Genomic DNA, 15,061 nt, shown 5'->3' with positions numbered 1-15,061 from the left:
CCAAGGTGGGGACACAGCTCACCAGCTGGTCTGCATGGTGGCTGGAGGGGGTTTCGGGGTGGGCAGAGTGAAGGGGAAGAAGTTTCCACCCTCTGCTGGGCCCTCTACATGCATTCTCTCCCAACAACCCTTGGTGTATTACAGCACTGCCTCACCCATTTGGTGGATGAGAAAACAGAGGCTTGGAATGGTTCAGTAAGGTCTCTGCGATCTTGGAGTCACAGTCTAGCGGGGACAGGGACCCAGGTATTGTTTGCGCTTGAGCCCTCTTGCTGTCTGGGGTGAAGGTTCTAACAGTCTGGGGTGACGATGCACGGGAGTGCAGGATGGCAGTGTGCCTGAACACATGGGGGCTGCGGCCTCATCCTGGAGAGACCATGAGCCCTTGAACAGTCTTTCTCAGCCCTGCATTTTTAAACCCTTTGTGTACCTCCAGCTGGCCCAGTAAATGCCTGACATTCTCCCCACCTATGCTCCATTTAAATTTAAAAGTTACGTTGGAAAGAATGAAGGCTGTATATGTCCCTGCATGTATTCATGCCTGGTATATCATCCGTATCTTGTCATAAAGGAGGCCAGGCTTTAGAATCTACATTCTGGGTTCAAATCCCTCCTCTTCTGCATTTCTCGGCAAGAAGGAATAAAGCACAGATCACTAAGCCCATATCTACTTCTCCAGCCTGCACAAGACCCCGCCATGAAGGCCCATCCACACGGCTTTCTCCTACCAGGGAAGCCACAGTCACTTTCGTCTGTAGATGACCACCCAAGCCACACACACATTCAACTGGGTTCGTTTCTTGAATAAAACACCTCCCCTTTGGCACTTGCCGGAGATATTTCCAATGAGTCCCTGGAAGAAACCGATAAACCAAGGAACTTAAAACAGGTGAATATAAACAACCGGTTTTGAACTATATTTAGAACACCACGGAGAGCTATGCCTCAATCCTAGATGCTCTTCTGGAGACAGCGAAAGGTGGGCTGTTTCTCGTCTCCTTTTACTCAGAAAAGGAAGCCTTTTTCCAAAGTTCCACAGTCAGGCAAAATAAGTCAGGCACCACAGGTACTCGCTCCCACAGATGTGGCCAAGGGGGAGCTTGTAAGAAGGTAACTTGACTCCAAGACTCACAACAGAGACGTGAGACTCTGGTTGGAGGTGTTCAGTGTTTGCAGGGTATAATTAATTATTCTTTGCTTTCAGAATGTCCCTCCGTTGTTCAATTTGAAGCTGGAGACGATGGTTGCGACAGATTTTAACAGAGACAAAGACAACGGGAAGAAAGGCATTCCTAACTTGGGCCTTCACACACTGTGGAAAGTGCCAAAGTTAATAATGACACCGTCCCCATCGTGAAAATCGGGTTAGTCCTCAAATATCACATCTCAAACAGCCTCACAAATATTACTGGGACCATTTGCAAAGCACCAAAGAACATTACAACCATAATAAGGAAGAATTCAGTCAACAGTCTCAGTTACAAGGACACTCTCGCATATATGGCTTAAGAAGGGCTCTTGGTAAACCACGTTTGCAGTCTGGTATCCACAAAGTGCCCCAGCAAGCTTCTCAGCGTCTCTCTGTACTGATACGCTCTCCCTCCCTTTTGCAAGGACTCCTGGGCCCTGTCACTGACCCCCTCTCCCTCTTTTCAGCAATGTCACTTAATTATCTATTTTCAAATCACATAAAACAGAAGCCGCATGGCTGGATCTGGACCGGGATAATGGATTTCTACATCGCAGTTGTGGAGAAATCACCACGTTCAGTCACAGGGAACGCTTCATTTTAAAGACTGTTCGGCAAAGAAAGATCTAAGCTGGGAGACTTCCGAGCCATGAGGGAAGTCACAAAAATGATGAAGGCGTGCCATATTGAGTTAGGCAATAAACATGGCCTTCTGACGGTTATGGTGGATTTGTTATGGGGCAAAGGATCGAAGAATCGGCCTGGGGACGTGTGTGTGTGTGTGTGTGTGTGTGTGTGTGTGTGTGTGTGTACATGTGCCTGCCTGTGTATTTATATGTGTGTGCACGCATGTGTGCACACGTGCATGTGTGTTTGGGGTTTTCTTGTGTGTGACCGCGTGTCCTTTGAGACTTTTCCTGCTCTCCTGGTTTGAAATGCTTTGTAAACGTCTTGTGGTTAAACTGGGGTTGAACTGTACTTGCACCGACTACATCACATCCATCTGAAGTCCCTTGGGAGAAGACCAGGGCCCATTTTGTACCGAAAGTGCTTTATAAATGCAAGAGAGGATTCCTTGGCCTGGGGCAAGTTCCTATATAAACAGATTCTGACTTTGATTTCTTTCAGTGGAGATTTCTAATCAGCCTGCATTCAATCCCAGACTCAACAGAAACTGCTGGTCAGACATCTTTTTTTTGTTTACATAATGATTTTTTTTTTAACCCAGAAACACTCATGGAGAACATCTCTTCCCACTGTCACTGCAGGATTCACAAGAGAATACCAGAGGAGGAGAGGTGATAGGAGAGGGGGTTCCCAAACTGTCAGGCACCGGCCGGCAGCGCGGGCCCTGTCCCCCCGGGGGTACTCACCATGGTCGTGGGCGAACACCAGCAGCTCGAGCCCCACCAGCATCTGAGCCAGCTCGTCATAGCGGCCACAGTGCTCCCCGGCTCCATGGGACATAAAGATGAGGGCCCTGCGGGGGTGAGAGGGAGCCCGGTTAGGAAGGTGGTGGACCACTGAGCACAGCTTGAACTTGAGCACAGAGCTTTCGTGACGCCAGTGAGCTGGAGACCGAATCTCCAGCTAAACACATGAGGGAAAGGGCACTGCTCTAAAATGCTAGGCTTCAGGGCAGGGCGTCTGGGTGGCTCAGTGGGTTAAGCATCCAACTTCAGCTCAGGCCATGATCGCAAGGTTTGTGGGTTCAAGCCTTGCGTTGGGCTCTGTGCAGACGGCGCTTGGAGCTTAGAGCTTGAAGCCTGCTTCAGAGTCTGTGTCTCCCTCTCTCTCTGCCCTACCCCACTCATGCTTTCTTTCTCTCAAAGATAAATAAACATTAAAAAAATTTTTTTAATTAAAAAAAAAAAGCTAGGCTTCAGGGCTATATGGAATGGAGCTCAAATTCCGGCTCTCCTGTGAACTCTCCGGCCAAGTACCCATCCCACGATGCTTCACTCCTTCGCCTGTAAAACAGTATCTCCCTTGGCAGAGGAGCAGGGCTCGTGAGGGTCAAGGAGCTACTTTATGCCAACACATTGGGCACAGCGCACGTGGCAGCTTCCTCCAAGCCAGCTGCCCAGGCGACCCAGACCTCAACCAATCAGGACACAGCCTGTCTCGGGGGCCTGACTCGAGCCAAGCTGGCTGGGTCCCATCAGAGCGGACCCCAGAGCTTTGGCCCAGGTAGGCAGGAGAAGGCACCCTCAACTTCCCGCCAGGTGTGAGCCACAGAGGCTGTGTGCCTCGAGGGGCTCCAGTCGTCCGGCAAAAACAGAAGATGAGTCAACCCAACAGAAGAGAGCCATGTAAAGAAGGGACCCCACGTCCTGATATTGTTGCTTGAGTCCTGAAGCCAGCCCAACCTGAAACCAGCATTCTCCCCTATCCCCACCTTCTGCTATGCTGCTGAGGTAGGTCACTGGCTTTTCTGTACTTGTGAGGAGAAGAACCCTAACTGACATACAGCTCTCCGTGTTTGTAATAGTTTACTTAAATACCCATCCTTCCACAGGCAGCTGGAATTTGTATTATGTGCGTGCCTCGTATTCTCTTCCCCCCTTATCTGTCTGGCAAACTCCTCCCCTTACTTCAAGACCCAGCCTGAAGGTTCCCCTCGTCTGTGAAAGGTTTTACAGCCCCCAACTGGCTCTGCGAAGTCTCCTCTCTCCTCGGGGATCCTGCGATCCCTCTGCTAACGCAAGGACGGGCGCTGCTTTCTGCCTCCCTCCACCACCAGTTATGACCTTCTCTAGGACATGCAAAGACGTCATGTCTCCCTTGCTTTTAGCGTTAGTAGATAGCACACTTTGGGGCTCATGGTGGAGATTCTGCAAACGCTGTTTTGAACGAACGAATGAAGGCTGCAAGGTGTTGAAAGAAACGGCTGTATTTTGCACCTACGATCTGTGCAGGAGAAGCCCCGGGATCTGGAAGCAGAGCTTGGCTGGGCACCCTGTCACCCTGGAAAGCCTTCAGTGTGGCAGGGTGACTCTGGGACCCAAACACTAGCACGACCGTGCTGTGACTCATCCCAGCTTCTCCACTAGCCAGAGTCGGCCTGGCCATGGTGGGGGTTGATGAAAGGGCATTTGGATTCTCAAACAGACAGTTGTCAAGACTCATATTCTTGGCATAAGCCCCATAGGATGCTAGATTCCCCTTCGGGCTAGGAGTGAACGCTGTGAGCAACACCCATCCAGTTTCTGCCAAAAGTGAGGGAGGGGGAGGAGCGGTGGAGAGGGAGTGGGGCGGGGAGGAGTAGAGATGGAAGAGGGGGAGAAGGGGGATGGGGGGAAAACAGCTGCCATCTTCCCGAGCATTTACGGTACGTCAGTTCCTCCGTTAACCCCACACACGAGATTTCTAACCCTTACAGTTGTCTGAGGCTTTGATTTCTTTGTAGCTGAGAATGCAAATCAGAGAAGTTAAATTTATTGCCCAAGTCACACAGCAAATACAGATCACAGCACGTGACTTCCGGCTTTCAGGTCTCCCACTGGTCAGCCACCAGCGGGCTCAGAGCACAAGTCACCCTGTCCCTTGCCTGCCTCCACACTCCTTATGGCCACCTCCCCCGCTTACCTCCCTGTCCTCACGAGGGGCTGGCAGTCATTCTTTGGCAGCGCCTGGTGCTTCCCGCCTCAGGACCGGGGGCCTTGCCAGTCCCCTCTCCCGAATGCTCGCCCCCAGATCTCCCCTGGTTGCTCCTCACACAGACATCACCTCGAAGAGGCCTCTTCTCCACCCCACCTGGGGTGGCCTCCCTCCCTTGGGCCTTTCTGACCCCCACTGGCCCCTCACCACACAGCACGTTCTGCCATTATTTGCACTGGTTTGTAACCGCACATCACAGTTTGCCCTTGTTTTGCAATTCATTTGCTTTCTTGGTTCCTGGCTCTCTCCTCCACTTCAAGGTTGGCTCAAGAGTCCAGGAGGCATGTCCACCTTTTTCTGGCGGAACCAGTGCTGTAGCCCAGGCCCCGGTGGCACTGAAGAGGGGCAGGCGGATGTATGTTAAGGGAATGAACACCTCACTCAAAAGCCCGTTTCTTTCGACAGCTCCACTCGCCAGGTTGTGCAGGGGCAGAAGTGCACGGGCTTATTTCACCAGGCTACACGTTTTATTCTTTGAACAGTGTGCAAAATACCAGCGTTAACCTCATCTGCCTTTGGCATCTGTCCTCCCTGCCCGTTTCCTAAAAATATAAGAGAAACATTTCACACTGTCTCCGTTGCTCCTCGGAACATCTGGCCACCTGCTCTTGATCAGACGTTAATCTGGGCAGATTACACCTGTCCAGCTGACGCTTCTGGGGTCGGCTGGGGGGTTTCCCCTTAGCTACTGAGGGGCATGGCCGGAACCTCTAAATAGTCCTCTCCCATCTGCAGAAGGGCTTCCAGAAGGGATGACACAAGCACTTTCACATCCTTTGGGGATGCGGCAGCTGCTGTATTAATTCAGACCACAGTTAATGCAGACGAACAAGCGATCGAGCTGGGTCAGCCACCCCCCCCCCCCCCAACTGCGGTCAGGGCCGGCTTGGTGGCAGAGGCCTTCAGGGTTTCCCTTAGTGCCCACAGCAGTGGCATAAGGCACTGTCATTATGCCTGGGATTGCTTGTTAATAGTCTACCTCTGAGATATGATGTGGAAAAATACTTGGCCTCTGACTCTACAGAAATTTCTTCTAATCCAGTGGTTCTCAACTTTGCCTACAGCTTGAAGTCGCCTGGAGTGCTTTAAAAAATGTGGAGGCTAGGTCCTGCCCCCAGAGAACCTCTGGGTTTAACTGGTCTGGGGTAGGAAAAGCTCCCCGGTGGTTCTGACATGCGGAAGCACCTGCAGTCATCACAGTGCACGGCTTGGGCAACCGTACTGCTCAGCCAGTGGCAAGAATGCAGCTAATGGCCTGGAGGCTTACAGCCACTTTGGAGCCACTTATCTGCCCAGGGAACATGCTGGGCAAACCACACGTTCTATCTGTAGAGATATACAGGCTGTCAGAGTTCGCTGCTGCCTTTCCTTTGGAAACAAAGCGAACTGACCTACTGCAGGGAGCAGAGGCTTCTTCAGTCCTTGTCTGCATGGATGAGGCAGCACCTGCAGGCTTAACACCCTCCCCGCCCACCCCCCCCACCCCCATCCCTGAACCAGACCAGCCATCTCAGCAGACACACGTTTGGACAAGTGGCCTCTTTCTGGTCTTCAGCTGCCCCCGTGGTAAGTGGGGTTCCGCTTAGTTTATGCATTCAGCTCTTGCCTGGGCCCCAGTTCTGATAATTGGGTCTCCCCTCCCCCTCCCCACACCTACTTGTTCCCTGGACCCGAGTCTTTGTTCTGTAGGATCTGTCTGGAAAAGTGAAAATCAAATCACATTACTCCTCTGCCTTAAACCCTTCAGAGACTTCTGGCTGCAAGAGAACAAAGCTATTGCCTCTGTGATGACATCCTCACCTCCCCCCCTCCCCTCTGCCTGTGGCCTCCTTTCCAACGCTCAGACACGCCAACTGGGGTGCGCTGCTCAATGTTTAACAACTGGGGTGGGGGGTCCCGGTTTGCCAGTTTCCACAGTGTAAACGCTCTCTCATGGCTGACTTCAGGTTAACGTGCCGTCACCGAACACAGACTTGAAGGGCACGCAAACCACTAGCAAGCCCACTCCCACCTCAGAGCCTCTGCCCCTGCTGAGGCATCTGCTGGGGACCCCTCCCGATCTGTGCACGATGGCTTGGACTGCCGTGTGGACCTCAGGCCTTCTGTGACCACTGCAGTGGAAAGAGTCCCTTGAGACTTGTGACTGTCCAAAACCACTTGTCCACCACCAGGTTCCCTTCTGCCCCCACCCACCCACCCAGCTGGAATGTGTTCCACGAAGACAGGGGTGTCGTCTACATTGCTCACTGCTATATCCTCAGCCAGGGAAAATGCTGGTGCACAGCAGGAGCTTAGTACGGATTTGTTGACAGATCGGAGGACCCCTGTGGCCCGGATCCCTCCGCCCCCTGCAGCCCCCCAAGTCGGAGTTCAGGCCCAGGGGCAGGGGCCTTGGGAAGCCAGGTTTTCCTGGCCTTGGGTTTTCCACTGCTTCGTCCACCTCACCTGTCAGGTCACACCTGCTCCCCTTGTCAGACCTTCCTCCCCCCACCCCCCAACATACCTGCCGTACGTGTGGCCACTGTACTGTGTGCTCATCTGCTCCCCTGTCGCTGGCCCGCCCCTCGCAGCGCCCCCACCTTGTCTCTCTGGACACCCCCGCCACACCCCCAGCCGTGTGCATTTAGGCTTTGTGTCTCTGGGGGAAGGGAAACCCCCAGCCTGAGACTGTCTGATGGAGCGCCCCCTCTCACCGCTGGATGCTGACCTCCACTTGGAAGTTCTTGTCTGGGGTTTCACAAGCTGTTGTGATTATATTTCTGCTCTGAACGCAGCCAGCAGTAAGGAACCGAGACGTGGTGAAATAAACGCCAAGGCTGCTGGGAGGCTGTCAACAGGACACACTGAAGCCAGGATGACCGGGTTCGAGTCCCGGCGTCACCATGCGTGGCCCCGCACAAGCCACCCACTGGCTCCCAGCCCACACTTGCAGGGTGGCAGTGACAGGGGACCTTGACTGAGGCCATCCAGGAGTACCGACTCACAGCTTATCAACTGCCAGGCGCCGGGGACCCACAGAGGGAGAAACAGCATTGTCCCTGCCCTCACACAGCTCACAGTCCGGCGAGAAAGACAGACGCTCCGCAGAGGATATACCTGCGGGCGTGTACTGTGACAAGTGCCTTGGACACAGAGAGAAGGGACCACAGGGAGCCTTATTTGGACAGGAGGGAGTGACCCGGAAGGGCTCTTTCAGTGTTTAAGCTGAGAACTGACGGCTGAGAAAGAGAGAAGTCAGGGGTGTGGATGGATGGGAGGCATCAAGGGGCGTGGTCCTGCCCAGGGCAACACAGGTGTGCAATGGATCCCAGGCGCAAAAAGAAGGTCTCAGCATCTAGAACCCTGGCTGCAGGGCCAGGGGCCTGAGATCAACTCTGAGAAGGGAGGCAGCCAGAGCCTGTAGGGTCCCAGGAGCAAGGAACGGGAGGGGTTTCTCCTTACAGAGGACGGCTCAGAGCAGAGCCGCGAATGGATCTGACTTTTTGAAGCTTCCAGGGCCGCTGTGGAGAACGGAGGGAGAGATGAGGGATGATGTCTGTCAAGGAACCTGCAGGCTGGGCTCTCAGCAGGTGCCGGGCAAAGCGGTTCCCTCGCTCCCGCCCTCCCCTGGCATTCTGCAACCTCCACAGAGAACAGCAGCAGAAAATTAGCAGGGCCATTTATGCAGACAAGGCAATACCCACAGCGGCAGAAATTAGGTTGCAGAAGAGGCTGGCGAAGATCTTTTTCCTGGAACTTCTTTAATGGCTGCAGCCCATTGGGAGACAGTCGTTCCGGGAGAAGGCAATGACTGTCAGAGGGGGAGGCCCAGCCCCAGGAGCAGATGGCCTGCCTGGCATCCAGCCCTGGGAGGTGGGGCAGCTCCCAGTAAAGCATATGCAGCCCTTGAGATGAACAATGCCGCAGAACTTCTCAGAATTTATAAACCGGGGCTGGTGTGACCATGCCCAGGCCCAACAAAGTGGAATGTCCCCTGGATCAAAAAACTGTTTCTCCCTTTATTCCTTTGCTTGTTTATTGTTTCAGTGACTCAACTTTCTAGGTCTCGGTTTGCTCACCTGTCAAATGGGGATACTCCCGACACCTCCAACCCCAGACAGTACAGTGTCACATAAATGACCAAACGTGTCTGGAAGCTTTGGGTCTTCCTGGCACTCTGTAACTGCCTGCCATGAAGCTGTTTCCTCTGCTCGCACAGACGGTCCACCTGCGGTCTAGAGCCCTGGCTTTACACTCCAGTGCTCCCAGAAACTGGCTCCTGGATGGGTGCGGGCCTCAGTTTCTCCACCTGTGTAATGGGGACACAGCACCTCTGCCCTGGGGTTTTGAGATGAAATGAGAGAGTACGCGCAGGTGTGCTGAAGGGCTCTGCAGTCCAAGGGTGAGGCCTCTGCCTTTCGAGCCATCCACTCTGCCTGCTCACTCCCCAGAAGGTGAGGCCTATTCATGGGCCCACACTGTGTAGGGACCCCTGGAAGGTTGGGGGTAGGGGAAAACAGGCCTGCAGCCACCAATGGCTTGAAAGAGAGGGCCCAGTGCTAGAATAAAAGCATTCACCTCTACGAAGGATGCCCCCATCTGTTACGTACAGGACCGTGGACTTGGCTGGGACAGCTTCCCTTCTAAGTGCACACCTGCAGGGGAGGTCACAACACCTCCCGCACAAGGCTGTCAGGAGGTGGAAATGAACCCACCTAAAGCACTTAGCATAGTCTGGTGCCGAGTAGAAAACATTAGGCTCTTTCCTGCCTGCCCTCTCCAAAGCAACGGCAAGCTTCATTAAAGGAAGAGCTGAATGCCCAACTGAAGACATAGGAAAATTCCGGAAGCCCAGGATTTGTGGGAGGAAACCCGTTTGTCAGGTGAGCACCGTGGACGTTCCTACCACCAGGCAGCAGCTCAGATGGCAAGGTGGGGGCATCCGACCCAGGGAGGGAAGGACGCTAGCCCCACAGACCCTCATGATGCCCTCAAGGGAAGTGGGGGGAGGGCATCTGCTGGCCTGTTCTGGGGGCAGCGCCTGCTGTAAGTTCTCGCTTATCCCCAAGGCATCCCACTCAGGCACCCGGGTGGCTCATTCCATCATCCACATCCACCAGACTCCCTACTGCCAAATTTTCTGACTTAAAAAAAAAATTCACCCGGCACGTTTGTCATCAGGCCTGTGAGTGGGACTGAGAGGCTGAGCTGGACCCCTTTCCCATAACTAAAGCAGAATCCTGACAGGCTCTGCTGGAATCCAAATGTAACTGTTTCCCCTGCTATTCCACAGTGCCAGGATGACTTTGTTCCCCTCCGTCTCTGGCAGGGCTCCCGCAGCACAAATAGTGTGCGGCGGGGACGGGAATAGAACAAAACCCGCGAAGGGGTCTAAAATTTCATAGGGGGAGCTAGAAATAGACCTCTTATTTGTAAAACAGATCAATAACGCCTAGCTCACGGGGTCTTTGTGAGGGTTGATTGAGAGAATTTATGGAAAAGAACCCGGCAGGATGCTTGGTGCACAGTCAGGCATTACATAATAGCCAGTGCTGACAGCTGATATTTACTTTGGCTAGATATGGGCCTAAGTGTGTTATGCGCTAACTCATTTTAACCCTCACAACAACCCCATGAGGCGGGTACGGCTGTTTTCTCCATTTTTCTAATGAGAAAAGTCAGGCCCAGAGAGGCTACACAGCTTGCCTGAGGTCACACAGCCAGGAGGTTGAGAACTCAGCAGAACCTGAGCACAGCCAGGCTGGCTCTCACGTGCACATTCTTGACCACTGTGCGATTGCATAACAAGAGGAAGATGCTGCGCAGTCATGTCACAGTGCACGGTCAGGCAGTCCCCAGAGGCTCCTCGCCCTGACCAGCGTATCCCTCTGGCCTCCTGCCCCAGCCTGTCCACCAATCAAAGAAGGACATCTTGTTCTTTAGCTGGCCATCTTTGCCCATGCCCGTGGTCTGGCTCAAGTTCCATCCTTGCTCTCTATGAACTCGGAAACCTTTCCTGGCGCCCCCCACCTCCCCAGGCTGAGTTAGTAGCTCCCTCCTGAGATCCTAATAACACTCTGTTCACATCTCTTTTATCCAGTACTCATCAGCATCTAGTGTGAGTAGACCATGAGTTCTTTGAGGACAAGGACCATGTTTTATTGATTCATCCTGTGTCTTGTCCCTAGAAGCTAGGATGGCCTCTGTTCCATAAATGAATGAATGAATGAATGAGTGAATGAATAAGTGAAGGAAGGGGCTCTGAGAAGGCAGACACAAACGTGGGCTGGGACAGTCAGGGGGGCATTCCTGGAGGCCTACAGACCACTCCTGCAGCCCCTCCAACTATTTTGAAAGTGCCAGATTCCCCCTAGTAAATTCCCTTTCACCTTTCCCTGCTAAGGAGGTTTCTGTTGTCTGCAATGGATACACAGACTTCAGTCAAGCGCCCGGGACTGCTCTTGGCCCAAAGGAACAGGAGAATGAAGACAGGTGAGAAGGACCTGAACTGGGCATTCAAGGTGATAGAGGACCCATAAGAGGTACCAGGGTTCCCAGGCAGACTCCGACACTCCAAGGAAGGGGGTGGCCCAGAGGAAGGAGTGGCAGGAGCAAAGCTCAACAGAGTGGGGACAGTAGTCACACTGCAGGGGGCCCCAGATGCAGGAATAGAACTTGATTACATCCTCCAGGGACTTGGAGGCACTGAAGGTTTCTGCGCTAGGATGTGACAAGCCAGAGGGACATACCTAAGGCTGGAAGGCAAATTCAAGATTCAGGAATGCAGTGGGAATTAGATAACTCATCTCTGAAACCCAGCCCCATCCTAGTTATTTATCTTTTTTAAAGGCGGATCTTCAATAGAGGTATTTTCCAAGGAGAAAATGAAATTATAACACTTTTTAAAAGACCACAGAGAAAGTTTCCTTAAGAATTTTTTTCATTTAAGGGGCACCTAGGTGGCTCAGTTGGCTAAGCATCCGACTTCGGCTCAGGTCACGATCTCTTGGTTCATGGGTTCGAGCCCCACTCTGTGCTGACAGCTTAGAGCCTGGAGCCTGCTTCAGATTCTGTATCTCCCTCTGTCTCTGCCCCTCCCCTTCTCACGCTCTGTCTCTTTCTCTCTCAACAATAAACTTAAAAAAAAAAAGAATTTTTTCACTTAATATACCTTTTGAAATGTTCACAACCCCAAACCCAGAACAGCTCTGTGTCAGGTATATTTACCTCAAATGCTGCTGTCTGAAGCCCCAAATGTCATTCATTCATTCATTCATTCATTCATTCATTTATTATCGTAACACTGAAACAGAAGAGCTTGTCTAAGCAGAGAAGACATTCAGTACAGATCACAGAAAGCAGATAAAGCAAGTCTCCCCCTGATTAGCAACAGCAGTGCTAACAGATATACACGAAGAGGCAGTGTGAGGTGGGCTGGAGCCTGGGAGTCACTCTGGACTTGGATCCTGAGTCTGGCTCTCACTAGCCCCACAGGCCTCAGACAAAGGACTCAGCCTCTCTCAGTCTCAGTCTCCTCATCTGTGAAATGGGCGCCAACAACAGAGCCTACTTCCCAGGGTCCTGAGGATCAGGTCAATAGCCCCTGCCGTCCACGTGAGTTCATGGTATTAACTCACCACGCGTGATCTAACCGGTACTTACTATTCCACGCCATTTTACAAATTAGGGAATAAGCACGGAGATGTTAAATGGCGATCTGCAAGGGAGGAAAATTCGATTGGAGGACACTCTTTCTTACCCGGGATGTTAAATTCTGAGGGAAATGGGGTGCTCTTTGTGTTCTTAAGGGGTGATGGGCTATGAATGGCTTGTGTTTGAAGAGGCCTCCACAGAGGACATTAGTAACCCCCCCCACCCCCCACCGGCAAGACTGGCTGGAGATTACCAGCCGGAGATCTGCTTCTATTTTTACAACCCTGAAATAAATGCACTGAGTCATTCATTCATTCATCAATGACCTGCTAGACCAGCTACGTGTCAATTCATCTAAGGATCCCATGAATAAGACAGTTCCACTGCTTCATGAAGGGAGGTCAGAGTGGGAACAACTCTCACCTCCCCGTGGCCCGCAGCACAGCCTCCCCACTCCACTCCCGACTGAATGCCTGGTTCTCTGGTTCAGTGCCCCTACTCTGCCCCACTTTGGTCTGACAGCCCGTTTCCTGTGTGATATGGGTCTGAAGCCTGCACTCCTCCTGTAAGTGCTCCCTCACGCCCCACTTACCCCTGAGGCCCACTATGGGGGCGACAACACTGCTACCCGCTCTGATGTGACCCAGGCCCTGGGCCTCCATGCCACCCACTCTTCCCTTCCCCACTGGAAAGCCCTGCCAGTGTCCCCGAAGTACACACTTAGGGTTGGCTGGCTGAGCACCTGGCCTGTCGTCCTCTCCTTTTCGATGAAGCATGCCCTCTCAATACCAAAATGCTCCCAGAGACAGAAGACAGGCAAAAGTGGAGGCCACTCAGCTTTACTCCCACGTTCGCCATGTTCTGAGCTCCACCTCCCATCAGGAGCTTGCTTGTGGACTGTTGAAAAGATCAGAATCCTACAAGAGTCTGTAAGATCATACTGTGCCCCACCTGCCCCAGGAACTAGAGAGGCACCCCTCCCCATCTTCCTTTTTTTCTTTTTTTTGTCTATGCACCCTCTTTTAAAGCGCTCTGCGAAGAATCTGCAGCCTCCACGGTAGCCACAGCCCAGCCACAGTTCAAACTTCACATCCTGGCTATTCCACACAGTGACATTTGGTTATTTTTGTGTTTGCATTGAAACTGCATGTCGCTTAGCTATCCCGCGAAAGCAGAGAAATTCTTATTTGTGGAGCTGAGCACTTTATATATGTTATGCTGTCAAATGAGCTCCTTGACTATCCCACCCCCAGCCTCCTCCCAGGACCCAGAACCAGGGCATTTCAATACCAGCATGGGCCAAACCCTACCTTTGGTCTTTGAGAAAGTCACTCGTTGCCTCGAGGACCTTACTTGTAAAGGAAGAAGACTAATCCATGCCGTGCACAGGAGTTTTGAAGTTTAAATGACAATGTTCTCAGAATCTCTAGCATTGCACCTGCCTAAATGCTGGTGTCCTTCTTTGGGCCTTCCTTTCCCCCTTAGGTGCACGTCAGGGTTATACGAGTCAAGTTGTTTCAGAACACGCAAAGGAGGCCTGCACTTTCAAAGAATGTTCCAGACAGCCATTTAGTTATGTGCCGGGTCCCCTGCTGGTTTTCTGGTCTGTGCATTTGGGTTTTTTATATCTCAGACTCACATCAGGCAGGCACACCTGTGTCAGAAATGGATGGGAACTTAATCCACCCGGGGGTCGTACCTGAAACGGTTTTACTTGGAGCAGTGATGACCATCGGCCTACCAAAGTCTGAAGGCATTCTCCACTCCCTCAGCTGTGAGCCAGATGAAACGGCTCCAATATGCTAAGCACAATGGTTCCCTCAGGGAAACGAAGCAATCAGAGTGGAACCAGGCACGGGGCAGGACAGCAGCCACCTCGGACCCTGGCTGGCACGGCAGCTCTCACTGCCACGGTCTGGGCTCGGTCTGCAACCCGCCTGTGTCTACAGACAAGGAAAGAAGACCGTGGCTTGGCAGATTTGCACAGACTAGAGGGTTTCAAAAACCCCACTCAGCGGGGTTCCTAATGAGCCAAAGTTACTAAATCATTTCAAAAACAGATAACGTGTGTGTGTCTGTTATAACTATAATTTTATTTTAAAAACTGCAACAAGTGGGTGGGGGGATGGGTGAAAACAGGTGATGGGGATTCAGGAGTATACTTGTGATGAGCACCGGGTGATGTATGGAAGTGATGAATCACTATATTGTACACCTGAAACTAATATTACACTGTATGTTGACTACCCGAATTTCAGTAAAACTTGAAAAAATTATGACAACATATTTTGAGTGTCTCTGTGCCAGGTGCTAGGCTATGTGCCTCCTCCAACCCCCGCCGACTGGAAAAGCTCAGAGTTCTAGATCCCATGGAGTCTTTTCAGATATCCGTTGATTCCTTCTTCAAAAATGTCCTTTCTTAGTTTACAGAAGCCAAGTCTTCCTGGATCACGCTGGAAGTCATTAGCAAGTTTCTAAATTTCTTGTAGCAATACTACCTCCTAAGATGACCATGTCTGTGACTCCTTCGAAGGATGCCCTTCTTCAGGGCTGCTACGTGTTTTGGCTCTCTTGGTGACT

The 15,061-nt window shown here is 52.1% G+C and overlaps 1 protein-coding gene across 4 annotated transcripts in view; it reads right to left on the bottom strand.

The window, feature by feature from the left end:
* Positions 1-15,061, bottom strand: part of MGLL (monoglyceride lipase) — a 163,753-nt gene that overhangs the window by 74,295 nt on the left and 74,397 nt on the right. For all 4 annotated transcript variants that reach the window (XM_047850676.1, XM_047850677.1, XM_047850672.1 and 1 more), the window contains exon 3: positions 2,563-2,669. In XM_047850676.1, coding sequence (XP_047706632.1) covers positions 2,563-2,669 — 107 coding nt within the window. The remainder of the gene's footprint in view (positions 1-2,562; positions 2,670-15,061) is intronic.

The sequence above is a fragment of the Prionailurus viverrinus genome, chromosome A2 (genome assembly GCF_022837055.1).
Source record: "Prionailurus viverrinus isolate Anna chromosome A2, UM_Priviv_1.0, whole genome shotgun sequence".
In the NCBI taxonomy this organism is placed as follows: domain Eukaryota; kingdom Metazoa; phylum Chordata; class Mammalia; order Carnivora; family Felidae; genus Prionailurus; species Prionailurus viverrinus.
The sequence above is the reverse complement of the archived record's forward strand: the minus strand, read 5'-3'. Positions and strand labels throughout refer to the sequence as shown.